The 12,171-nt window shown below is 37.6% G+C and overlaps 1 protein-coding gene across 14 annotated transcripts in view; it reads left to right on the top strand.

Moving 5' to 3' along the window:
• DLG2 (discs large MAGUK scaffold protein 2) overlaps positions 1-12,171 on the top strand; it is a 946,755-nt gene that overhangs the window by 692,622 nt on the left and 241,962 nt on the right. For 13 of the 14 annotated variants that reach the window (XM_088534958.1, XM_088534956.1, XM_088534957.1 and 10 more), the window contains one exon: positions 5,963-6,118. The exons of the other annotated variant lie outside the window; for it this stretch is intronic. In XM_088534958.1, coding sequence (XP_088391084.1) covers positions 5,963-6,118 — 156 coding nt within the window. The remainder of the gene's footprint in view (positions 1-5,962; positions 6,119-12,171) is intronic. 14 annotated transcript variants of the gene reach the window in all.

The following is a 12,171-nucleotide window of genomic DNA, read 5'->3' as shown; positions in this document are numbered from 1 at the left end:
ATCATAAAAGGTTTTAAAATTCAAAAAAAATGAAACTGTTAACATTTAATGTGCCATGTATGGGCAACTGAACCCTACCAAATAGAATTTTGCAATAAAATAAGCTAAAATTAAATTGAGGACACCGAATTGCAATAGAGATTGGACAGTTTTAAAAACACCTTTTTCTCCTAACTTCCCTTGTGACATAAAACCAGCCTAAAAAAATAAAATGAATTTTGCCCAAAGACAGAAAAAGAAAGGATACAAACAGCTTGAAATTTTTGCATTCCTTATGCAATCTGTTTTGAAGTAATTCAAATAAATAAAACCAGATTTGGATCAATCTTCTGCCTCCCACTGCTGCTCTTAACTTTTTCACCAACTAGTTGTTATACCTTTCTGTAGAAATCTTGCCTCATTGCAGTTGGGGTTATATTGATTAACAATTCTAACCTTCAATTATTTTTGTGTAGGAAAGCCATCTATGAATATTTGCTGTTGCTACTCCCAGTGACAGTGCTTACCCGGTGGCATTGACCGATTTCTGTTATCTAGCCTGTGATTGAATTATCTACTGTAGCATGTTCAGGCAAAGCTGCACTGCTACTTACATTTTCTATTGCCTTTCCTCTGTTATTGTATGCCCAATTCCCATGCTAAATTAATTGTTCTTGTCCATCTAGACCTCGTAGCTCTTACTTTCATTTATCATAGAGCCTAGTTTTGGCTCACAGATAAATAGATAGTAAAATGTATGTTTTGCCCTACTGAAAAAAAAAAAGCAGTCTGAGGAGCAGATCTGCTAAATAAGATTTTACATTAGCAGTTCACTGTTTTTCAGAGTAGAACCGTATTTGAGAATTACGTAGTCTACTATGCAGGGTCCACTTGATAGCTCCTGTCAGTTGAAAACTAGGCTGTAAAATGCATCACTATAATAACCCTGGCAATCAGGAGAATGCAAAGCCATGGGGAGTCATTTTGCTCCTTGGGATAGCCCTTTGCCTAGCATGTTTTCACCCTTCTCTTTGAATTTAGGAATGTTTTGTGGTGCTTCTGACAAAATGAAGAGAAACCACTTTGCATGATTTTCCATGCTCCTACTGTACAAAATATGTAAAGAAGGAGCTGCTTCTACTTAAGAGCTCTCTAAGGTCATTAATTTGTTTTAAATATACAGAATATCATGAAGATAAGTGTCAGTTGTTGGACTGTCTAATATCATGTAACTGTCATTGTGATCATTTTAAGGAAATGCATGTCCATCACTGCTGCAGACATTACTATTAATTAGAAAATCATTTTTAATGTAGCTTATCGAGAAATATTGATACTGATTTTTAGTAAGATAATTTATTAAAGACAGAGAACAAAATTTTAAAAAGAAAAAAATATATTGTGAAAAGCTCTCTAAAGAATTGTTTATTGAGTTTGAGAAGGAGCCATGAGATCGTCTTGCTGACCTTTTGTATGTCATTACATTTTACCTCATTTCTCCATATGAGTCTCAGGAACATCTATTCAGTTCATTTATATATATATATACATATAAATTATCCAAGAAGTACATGGTAATATTTACATTATTTGACATTTTGAAGAGATTTTCTACATAAGCATGAAGAAAATAAAGGTAATTCTCAAAATACCTTTCATAAGATACAGTTTTTTAGTTTTCTTTGTGTTAAAAATAATTTTTAAAAAAGTTTGAGATCTATTTTAATCATGATAAATGCTCTAAAGCTGCACCTGCTGTCTCTGAGAGTGATTCAATTCCAAATAAATTACTGTGAATCAATCCTTAAAGCATATATATCCATATTTGACATTTTTATTACAGCAGGCAAAACGAGCTGCTGCATGTTTTTAAATTCATTTGAAGAATTAATGCATCATAAAATAAGGCTTCAGTGTTTACTTTCAGCCTGTCTCTCAGTTGTTTGGCAAAAATAATTGAGCTGACCTTGACTGTATTTTTTCGGAATGGCACTTTAGAAACTCTTTCTGAATAGCAATCTTGTACATTCTCTTTATCCCATCCTGTGACAGAGAACAGCCAGTCACAGTCAAAAGCACCGGAGAAAGTGGAACGGAGACAGAGTTTTCCAAATGGATCGACCCTTTGGAAATTCTTTGTTCTACTTCCAGGGAGGAGAAAAGTAAATGATAAGACAAGGTGTTGTGTTAGAACAATCAGTTAATAAAGCTAGGTGATCTTCATAATTGTCTTTAGTTGTTTGTGATTTTCTTTCTTCTCAAGTACTAGTTACTATTGTACCTAATACCCATTTGTACCTGTTTAGCAACAGAGAAGGTGGGAAGTCAGGGGTAAATTTGTAGATGACTCTCTTGCAGTAAGTGCTTCATACTATTTTTAAGGACTAATAGCCTCCGTGAAGCACAGTTTATATGACCTACAGTGATTGCCTGAGTGGATTTTAATTATTCCCCTTCCATTATTTATACTTTCAGTTATTTTTACACTTCTTAATTTATACCTACTAGATCAAGAGATAAAGTAGGCTTATACAGATCTATTACTGATATGTTTGTTATATCAACATCTGTTGATGTAGCATTATTATTTTTTAAATTTAGGCTTTTCTGAGCCAATTCAACATGCAGTTAGGGTCCAGTTATGCAGCTGGTAGTATTAGCATTCAGCAGGCCGTTACACTGTGTGGTATGGAGATGTTTAAAGAACCATTTTCATCCATGGTCTTAATGACTTCATCTTAATGACCTCATCTTAATGACCTGAATGACACCTGGTGGTAAACAGGTGATTATGATGATGTCAACCCGGTCATAGGCCTGAGACCGAATAAGTGCATAATAATTGGAATTACCTAATGCCCTGAATGTTTTACCAAGCAAAGATTCAAAGGATCAAAAGGGCAAAAAGGTTGAATTCCTTCTCTTGAGCTTAAATGTTGTCTCTTCAGCTGGGTTACAGAGGGCATGTTAGCTAGATCACAGGGCCACTTCCATTACACCATGGAGGTGCTCTGACCCGAGAAAAGCTTGCTAAAGTCTATTACAATTTTCTTTTATCCTCCCATCCAGCAAGACTGAAAGGAGTGAAAACTACTAAATATTTTCAGATTTTCTGGTCCTCAGGAGACATTTTGTTTATACTTAAATTTGAATTACTATTTTGATTTAAATATTTAGCTACATGCAAAACATTTGTCTTCCTTCTGCTCTCTGAAGCAGTCTGAAGCTGTCAGTTGACAGGGCAGTCAGGCCTGTCCTTCGGCCTGTGTGGCATGATGTGTGTCTCAGAACAGTCACTGGCAGCTCAGGGGAATTTGAGCATTCGTGGCCAAGAAGGCCAATGGGATCCTGGCCTGCGTCAGGAGGAGCGTTGCCAGCAGGTTGAGGGAGGGGATCCTGCCTCTGTACTCAGCTCTGGTGAGGCTGCACCTGGAGTATTGGGTGCAGTTCTGGGCTCCCCAGGACAAGATGGATATTGAACTTCTAAAGAGGGTCCAGTGTAGAGCGACAAAGATGATTAAGGGACTAGAGCACCTATCTTATGAGGAAAGACTAAGCGAGCTGGGCCTGTGTAGCCTAGAGAAGAGAAAATCGAGAGGAAATCTGATCAATATGTATATTCTCCCTGAGGGAGGATGGGGCCAAATGTGGTGGCCAGTGATAGGACAAGGGGTAATGGGTACAAATTGAAACACAAGAAGATCCATCTCCATGTGAGGAAGAACTTCTACCCTGGAACAGGCTGCCCAGAAAGGCTGTGGAGTCTCCTTCTCTGGAGATCTTCCAAACCCACCTGGATGCCACCCTGTGCCACGTGCTCTGGGTGTCCATGCTGGAGCAGGGGTATTGGAGCAGATGATCCCTAGAGGTCCCTTCCAACCTCAACCATTCTGGGATTCTGTGATTCACAGTATGTTCAAGAGGTAGCAACAATCTTGTATCATGTACACTCAGAGGAGATGAACTTCTTGGTTTTACCAAGCAGATTGTGAGCAGGTTAGTATTTTAAGCAAAACAAAAATCTATAGTTTGCATTCCTGGTTCTGCACTGGGGCAAAATTCCTTCAAATTTCATACTGGTACCTTTTATATTTGATATTTGTTCTTGTTCTTTAATGTATTGCTGAGAAGCAAAAATAATTCTTGAGGGACTAAAAGGCAGTATTGTGGTCTGAAATAAAATAATAGAAGTGTTTTTTTTCCCCCCTCTGAATTCTTGGTATTACAGGCAGCATTGATTTAGTACATAAATTATTCAATCCACCTCTCTGAAACAAGTGTGAAATATGCTGAGAAAAAGAATCGCTACCTTAAATGCATTTTTAAAGAGATTGAACTGTATGCTTGACAGAAAGCTTTATAATCAAATGAGTGACAAATCTGCTATTTTGATACTTGGTTATCTTAAATTGCCTTTTTTTTTTCACATGCAAGGTTTTCCCTGGGAAAGTCTAGTTGAGAGAGTTCTCAAATCATATGTCAGATGGCTCAGAATAATGTTATTAACATTGAGCAAGACCAGTATTTTAGGTAAAGCAGCTACTCCTTTTCCCCCAAAGGACAAAACCAGAAACTAACAACAAAGGGAAAAATGTTTTATATATCTGCCCTCGCAGCCATTGCCCTAATAAATTCTGGTACCCGTGAAAGTCGTAGGGAAAACCACACCCGAGTGGCAGGAGAGCCAGAAGAACCAAAACAGTTTTATTAACTGCGTGGCCTCTTGCTATTTTGGGCTTTCTGAAATAAGGTTTTCAGCCTATTGCTCTATTGCAGTGATTAAAGACAGTGGTATATACTGCATCTTTTGGCAGGAGGTAGGCTACAACAGCAATTCTTTCTTGGCACCCTTAGAGCAGAAACTTCAGGAAATGATGAGAGTCAAGTTTTACTGTGTCAGTAAGCCCAGAGGTGTCTGCTGGGGCCCGCACAGTAGTTGGCGAAGTTGCAGGAGGGGAAATGTCCTGGTGTGGGGGATCTTTTTGAAAGCCGTTTGCCTGCTGGCTCCTGTAGCTCCTTGGCAATGTTAAAGCTGCTTCCTGCCTCCCCTGTCCCCAGGAGGCTCTTTGGGAGATGCTTGGTAAGTATTGCCTCTCGTAGGGGATGCGTCTTTGGGCAGCTTTCGCACCCCGAGCTCAGGGCAAAAGAGAAATGCTAGATGACCTGTCAGTGTTGCTTTTAGCGTCTTGTTTCTGATATCTACCTTTACAGGATGCCTACAGGCCTTAATTTGGAGCAGCAGTGCAAGGGCGATTGCAGTAGCCTTGTCAGCAGTGTTTGCTGCTCGGGATGTGGTCTCTGCAATCAGATATTGACCTCTGAATCTTAAAAGAGAGCAAAGAAGTCATGAAATGAATTGCCTTCCAATTAAATTAATTGCTTACACAAATTTTACTATATTTTACTATATGCAATATTGTTTGCGGATGTGGATATCCTTGACCACAGTTTCTATTGCAAAGTCTCACTTCAAGGTCAAGAGTGTGGTATTTTAACAAATAATCTGGTTCTTTATCTTAAACTAATGGGAAAAAAGGCCTCTTTTCAGGTAATAAATTTCATGTTGTCTTCTAAGTATTAATTTGTGCTATGCTTAAGTTAATAAGATCACAGAAATCTATACAGAAGTAGCATTGTTAGATTAAAAAAGAAAAAAGAAAAGAAAAGATAACACACCATTTGGAAAAATTCAACCTTGAGCTTCAAAGATAAGATATTCCCTTTCAGAGCCACTCTTCTCGTAAGTCAGTTTTATGGCATGCTTATATCGTGTATATCCTTTTATGCAGTTGCTTGTATGCTGTAATACTGGGTTATCAAATTCTAATGTTTCCATTAACAGCACACTTTACTTGTCACAAAAGCACTACTGGAAAGTTCTTGACAGATTCTGTGCATGCTTTTAAATTCTGATTGCCGTGTTATCTCTATCCTCGGCCACTAACCCGCGTCTGATCTTTTACTCTTGTCTCTGTATCACCAGGCCTCCTGAACCTGTTTACAGCACTGTGAACAAACTGTGTGATAAACCACCTTCTCCTAGGCACTATTCCCCTGTCGAGTGTGACAAAAGCTTCCTCCTTACAGCTCCCTATCCCCACTACCACGTAGGCCTGCTCCCTGACTCTGAGATCACCAGGTACTGCATGCGCTTCTTCCTCACCTCCTCTCGTAGCGTGCATGGGCGGCACTAGGTTTAGCTCGTAGTGCACATGCTCACTTACAGATCTGCCTTTTCTAAAGCTTTTGCTTGTTTTTAACCATGCTTTCACTTCTGCACCACTGGAAGGCACATGCTGCTTCAGTATATAATTTTTGGTCATCCAAAGTCCAGCTATGGATATGGGTTATGTTTTGATCTATAGGAATGGTGCTCCAAAATAGGTCACATCATATGTAGTATACTTTACAACTTCATTCAGAGTTTGTTACTCTAGAAAATGGAAAATGACGAAGAGATCACTGGAAGCTGTAGTAATTGGGCTCTGTTCAGTCACATTATTTCTGTTTTGTGCTTACTCTGTTCACGGGACATCTTTGGATTTGAAGGGTAGCTTTCTAAGCCATTAAGAAGAAATTGAGCAAAAATAATCACCTCCCTCACCAAGTGATGGCTGAGAGTACCTCCAAAATTTATCATTCCTTAGGCTAGCTGTGCTCTAAGTGGACAGTTAGTAAAACCTAAAATGGTGAACAATTCCATAACTGAAATCATGAAAGACATTGCCATAAAATATTGTCAGTGATTTACCTCCTGAGAAGTATTTATTTAAGGAAAACCTACCATCCCAAACCGAATGATACTGTAGCCCAGTTATACTTCAGTAGTTTATTATGATAGTGGTAAACTGTTCACACACAGGACTTGAGAGACACAAGAAAATCTGTCTCCAAATTTGCAACAAGGCATTCAGTGCTTCTGTTTTTGTATGTTTGCTTGCTTTGTCAGAATGCTTCACAAGGGAGAAAAACTATGATCTTTTATATTCAATAAAAAGAGAAAAGTAATTGTATTTGGAGATTTGATCAAAGACATTTACCACAGAAAGCACTTCTAAAAGAAAAGAGTACTAGGGGAAGAGAAGCGTGTGGGGAAAAAGAAAGGTAAATTAACGTAGGGTACAATATTGGCAAGAAACCTCAGGGATTACAAAAACAGCTGTGAAAGGCACTGCAGTGCTATGAAATAGAAAGCTAAATTAAAAAAGCAATAAGCCAAATACTAATAAAGAATTCAACAGATGCGGTAAGACCATATAGAAGCTATCAATTTATTGGAATGTGTGTCAGTTTTTTAAAAAGTGCGTGGTTTCTAAAATTTGTTAAAATGCTTAATCACTGGAAAACTGGACAACACAATTAGTCTAGCTATTCAGCACAGTGAATATGAGTGAAAAACACCGAGACAGGCAGAATTTTATGAAGGTATAAGTAACTCCAGACATGGCAGGACTAATGGATCTATCCATAATATTTGAATGTCTCTGCAATTACAGTCTTAAAGGAAATAACTAGCCAAAAAGCAGTAAAATTACTTCAGATCTTCAAGTATTACAGAATAATTTATCTTTAGTCATCACAATGTGTCTTCATGTTTAGAGAATGAATACAGACAAGATCATTATTAAAAAAAAAAAAAGAAAAAACTTATTTAATTCTCACTTTTAGAAACAACCATGGAGTAGAATACGTGGGTTCTAGGGAATCCATGGCTCTGGGCAATTCTGGGGGAAATTGTGGTTCTAGAGAAGTTTCTGGTGTATATTCAGAACATGGATTAGGCTGTGGCTTGCTAACCATAGACATGTGCAATCTCTTGCTGGAAAAAAAAAAAAAAAGAATGGTAATCTCTAAGGATAAGGTTGATGGGATGTGATAAGGTATGTTCTTTAAGGGGACCTCCTGCAGTCAGTTACTGAGATGCCAATAACCATTGGAGCCCTAGACAGATAGTAGAACTATATCATTTTTGCCCCTGGAGGTATAATTTTCTACCTCCTTTTTCTTTACTGTGTGATTTATTGAATTTTTGGTCATCAGACATTCGATGACCTGACATCAGAATTTAAAAAGCCATTTTTTGTTCTGCTGGGCATCAGTTAAGGGTTCTCTTTAAAGACGTGGTTTTATTTCTCTTAATTTTAGAGTGGGGTAAAAGCAAGCTGTAGTCCCTATATATTTCACCTGTTCTTTTGGTTCAATGAGCCAGCAAAAACTGTGGAGAATATAAAAGATGAGGAAAAACGTAACTCATGGTTGAATGCTGTGCGCTGTTCTCCCCTCCATGCTGTGATAGTAGCAACTGATTGCTATAATCTGGGCTTTCTTCCCACTGTGAAGTAACATTCAGACAGAAAACCTGACAGTTTTCAATATTGTCAAGTACTGTCATCTTTTCCATGCAACTCTCTGAGTAGCTGACTGAGAAGGAAGATTCGTGAAACACTTTTCACCAAGTACCTTTTGTGAAGAAAAAGAGAGCTTTGCAAAATACACAAGGATCAGATTTCCACATGAATGTATTTTTGGCCTGGCAACAGATTTTAGAAAAGTATTAATCCATTTAAATCCTAGAGCAAATTGCCAGTTATTCAGAAGTGTTTATTGCACTGAGCCTTGAATTTCACAAAGGCAACACTTCTCAGGCTGTATTGGTTTGAATATTCGTCCTTGAATTTCATGTTGTTTTCCCGAGCACTTGGAATAGCTAATCTATAAGAAGAGCTTGTCTAAATTCTAGATGGGTGATACTGTAGTTGCTATTTCTTGGAAACTCATGCCTCAAAGAAATCTTCCAAATAGCGATTAAGTACTTTGAAAAGTCTTCCTTTTTTTCCACTGGAATTCTTCAAAGTACTACTCCTCCAAGTTATATACTTTCTTGCTCTCCAGTCAAATACAACATTATCCCTGTCCTCCCACAGATTTCCTAGAGAGCATTTTTTGTCATTATAACTTTAAGTCTCAGATCTGGGGAGGAAAGGGCAGGGATCTGCTTATTTTGGTAACCGATATCATTGTAGTGTATCTGTGTGCCCCAATACTGAGAATCTGCTGGTGAATTGCAAGAAATTAGGATTAACAAGTAGCTCTCCAGAGGAAGACCATGATGCCCCGTTCCCCTCCCAATTTAAATGCTTGTAAGACAGCCAGCACCCTTCAGATTGCTGCTGCAGACCTGTTGTCAGCTAGACCTCTGATGATGGTTTTGTCAACACTCATTAGCTCCATATGCAAACAGAATTCATAGGCCAAAGGCCTATTTGTCTGTAATAAATTCAAGTTTATAATCCTTGCTTTTATGATGGTCCATGTCCTCTTCTGAGAAGTTTGGAAGTCTAGGACAATATCCTCCCATTTTAAGAGGGAGGATATTTAAAACCAATTTGTTTCTAGGTTGAATTATCATTTCATGTGAATTGATACTAACAAACAGGGCAATGTCTGTGTACCATAGCTAAGAACTGTGCCTCAAGCTCTGTAGGCAGAAGGTAAAGAGAGAATTTGAGAGTAGCTGGTTTTCCTTAGAGAAAGCAGGAAAGGATGCAAAGTGTTAATATCCTGGCATGTGCCATTAATGACAACTAATGTATGATTAGAAGTTTACTGGCAGCAAAATAAAATTGGAGTTCACGGATATAACACTCTGCAAACAAGGGACTTTGTTGCTGAGTTATATAACAAGAAATGTGCTCCCGTTTTTTGCACTGACAGTATCAGTCATACTCAGTACTGAAAAAAATGCATTTCAAAAATGCATAAGTTTTGTCCAGAGCTCTGTGTTTGTGGCTTCCCTGCCCTCACTGAAATCTTTTTGGCACTCTAACCACCAGCATAGGTTTTGCTAAATGGCAGTCCCAGTATTATTGATTTGTCAGGTCTCATTTTCATCAGTATTTGTTTCTTATTTTAAACTTTGATCAAAAACCGTATGATTCCATCCACAATTTTGATTTCATATAGGTTGAGGAATTAAAGGTAGGGTTTTATGCTTAGCGATGGGAGAAAAAAATGGCCCTTCCCAACACAGTACAAATACGTTAAGTCTTGTTCAACTTAAGTTTAGCTTTTGTGAATTCACAGGTCTTCCCTGTGGTGTTTGAATGCCTGGGTTGGGAAAAATTAACTTGCTTTTTAAACCAAGATTGGTATCTTGAAGCCAGGCCAAGTCCTGCCTGAGACTATGATCTGCAATCTTCGGCAAGGGAGTTAATTATTTCGTGCTTTGTTTTCCCAGTCTATGAAATGGGTTTCATAATGATCTCATAGAGCTACTCCAAAAACTAATGATATCTGAATCATTTGCATACTGTTATTAAAAGGATTTTTTTTTTCTGAATGATTTTAAGGTATTAGATGAATGCAGCTAATGAGGTCATTTCTTCGGGCCATCACTACTTTTTCACCAGTGGGGATTAGAAAGAGAAGATAATAATGGCACAAGGCCTTAAAGCAAAATCTCTTGAGAAGAAGAGCATATTTTCATGCATATTCAGTGGTGACTTAGTATTGTGTAAATATAAAGAACGAGACAAATAAAATTGCTGAAAGATAGAAATGCTGAAATATGCATGATGCATAAGGAAACTATCAAGTCCAGAATTCTGATAATAGTCAAATGGGGCTGCTTGTGGTTGAACTCCCACACACACATGGGAGGGAGCCTGCAATCCAGTAGGCATCAGTACTGCTTAGGATCATCTGGCTTAATTTTAGGGATCCGTGAGACCCCTCCATAAGCAATGTAGGGGTGAGAGGGGGAAGGTGCCGATCTCTTTCCACTCTTCCTCCCAAGAAGCTAAGATAACTGCACTTCTAAAAGCAATAGGTATGAGTGGTGAGCCACTCTGGTACTTATTTTAGTGGTGTCATTTCTCATATTTTAATAACTGCTGCCTTTTTTTTTTTTTTTTTTTTTTTTGCTTGACAATATTGTGCTGGAAACAGGCATTTTGTCAAAATGATGCATAGAACTGTAAATAAAACTGTGTGGCAAGGGTGCCTTCCAGCCATTACTGAAATCCATGTTGTACAGGAATAACCTGCTTCCCTTTTAAATTCCATTTGTTTGATATGGTAATTATACCTCCAAAAATACTTCTAGCCACATATCAAGCGTTTTGAAATGCCTGACAACCTGAAGATGGGACCCATCAAGCAAGCAGTAAAAAACATGAGTTTATGAAATTCAGTCTGCAACTTGCCCTAGATGAACACAACTCAGTGTAGATTGTCATTGCTTGTTAGTCAGACCCTTGCAATCGCTATGTTACTTAGGATCTTTTGATGATGTTACAAATTCATTCAGTTTTATTGTTTTTGTCATAGCTTTATCATTTTTTAATTACCAAATTAAAAAATTGGAACAGTCTCATATGATTTTTTTAAAACCTGACTCAAGTGTTCACTTTTCTATAAGTAAATGATTCATGATAAAAATGCTACAGTTAATCAACAAAAAATGATACTGCCTTTCAGTCTCAGCCTTCATATTACTTTGCATGGATGAGTCTCTGACCTAATAAGCACAAATATTATAAACATTCAGATAGATGCTCTTATGCGCTTTCTTTTAATGAGTTTTCTATTTTGAACACTATCGATTAAAGTGATTATGAAGGTGCACCTTTTAAAAAATCAGACAGATGACTGAAGGAGAATCCTAACCTGAAAAGGCACAAAATCTTGAGAGTTCAAGTGTTCAATTAGGTGAAGCTACAGCAGCCTTTCCGTTTAGGATGGGATGCTTCTGCTTAAAGCTTCTGGGCTTCAATTCCAGCTGTGCTGCCGACTAATTTCATTCAGAAAAAGAACACAATTATATTTCTTTTGCTTCATCTATCAGTAAAATAATGTTCTTACACAGTTATATTGAGAAAGATAACTAATATCAAGTGGAATGAATGAAAATTTTTAGTGTGAAAAATTAAGTCATTAATGTTTCTTCATTTGGGGAATGTTTCACTGTAGGAATATACGGTTTCACTTTCAGAAATTTTTCTTTTTGTTCATGTTCTGCTCCCATGGAAATTAAGCTGTATATTATTATTAGCTCCTAAAAGTGACAGAAGCATTAACAAAGTTTAGTTGAATAGCACTGTTTTCCTTATAGTGCTTTTAAAAGAAATCATGTCAATTAGTTCTTGCTAAGAAAACACCTATAAGTTGCATGAATTAAAATTTGCCTGCAGC

This window comes from Tinamus guttatus, unplaced genomic scaffold (genome assembly GCF_059628265.1).
Source record: "Tinamus guttatus ecotype Peru unplaced genomic scaffold, ASM5962826v1 Tinamus_guttatus_pri_ptg000602l, whole genome shotgun sequence".
NCBI classification, from domain to species: domain Eukaryota; kingdom Metazoa; phylum Chordata; class Aves; order Tinamiformes; family Tinamidae; genus Tinamus; species Tinamus guttatus.
The sequence above is the reverse complement of the archived record's forward strand: the minus strand, read 5'-3'. Positions and strand labels throughout refer to the sequence as shown.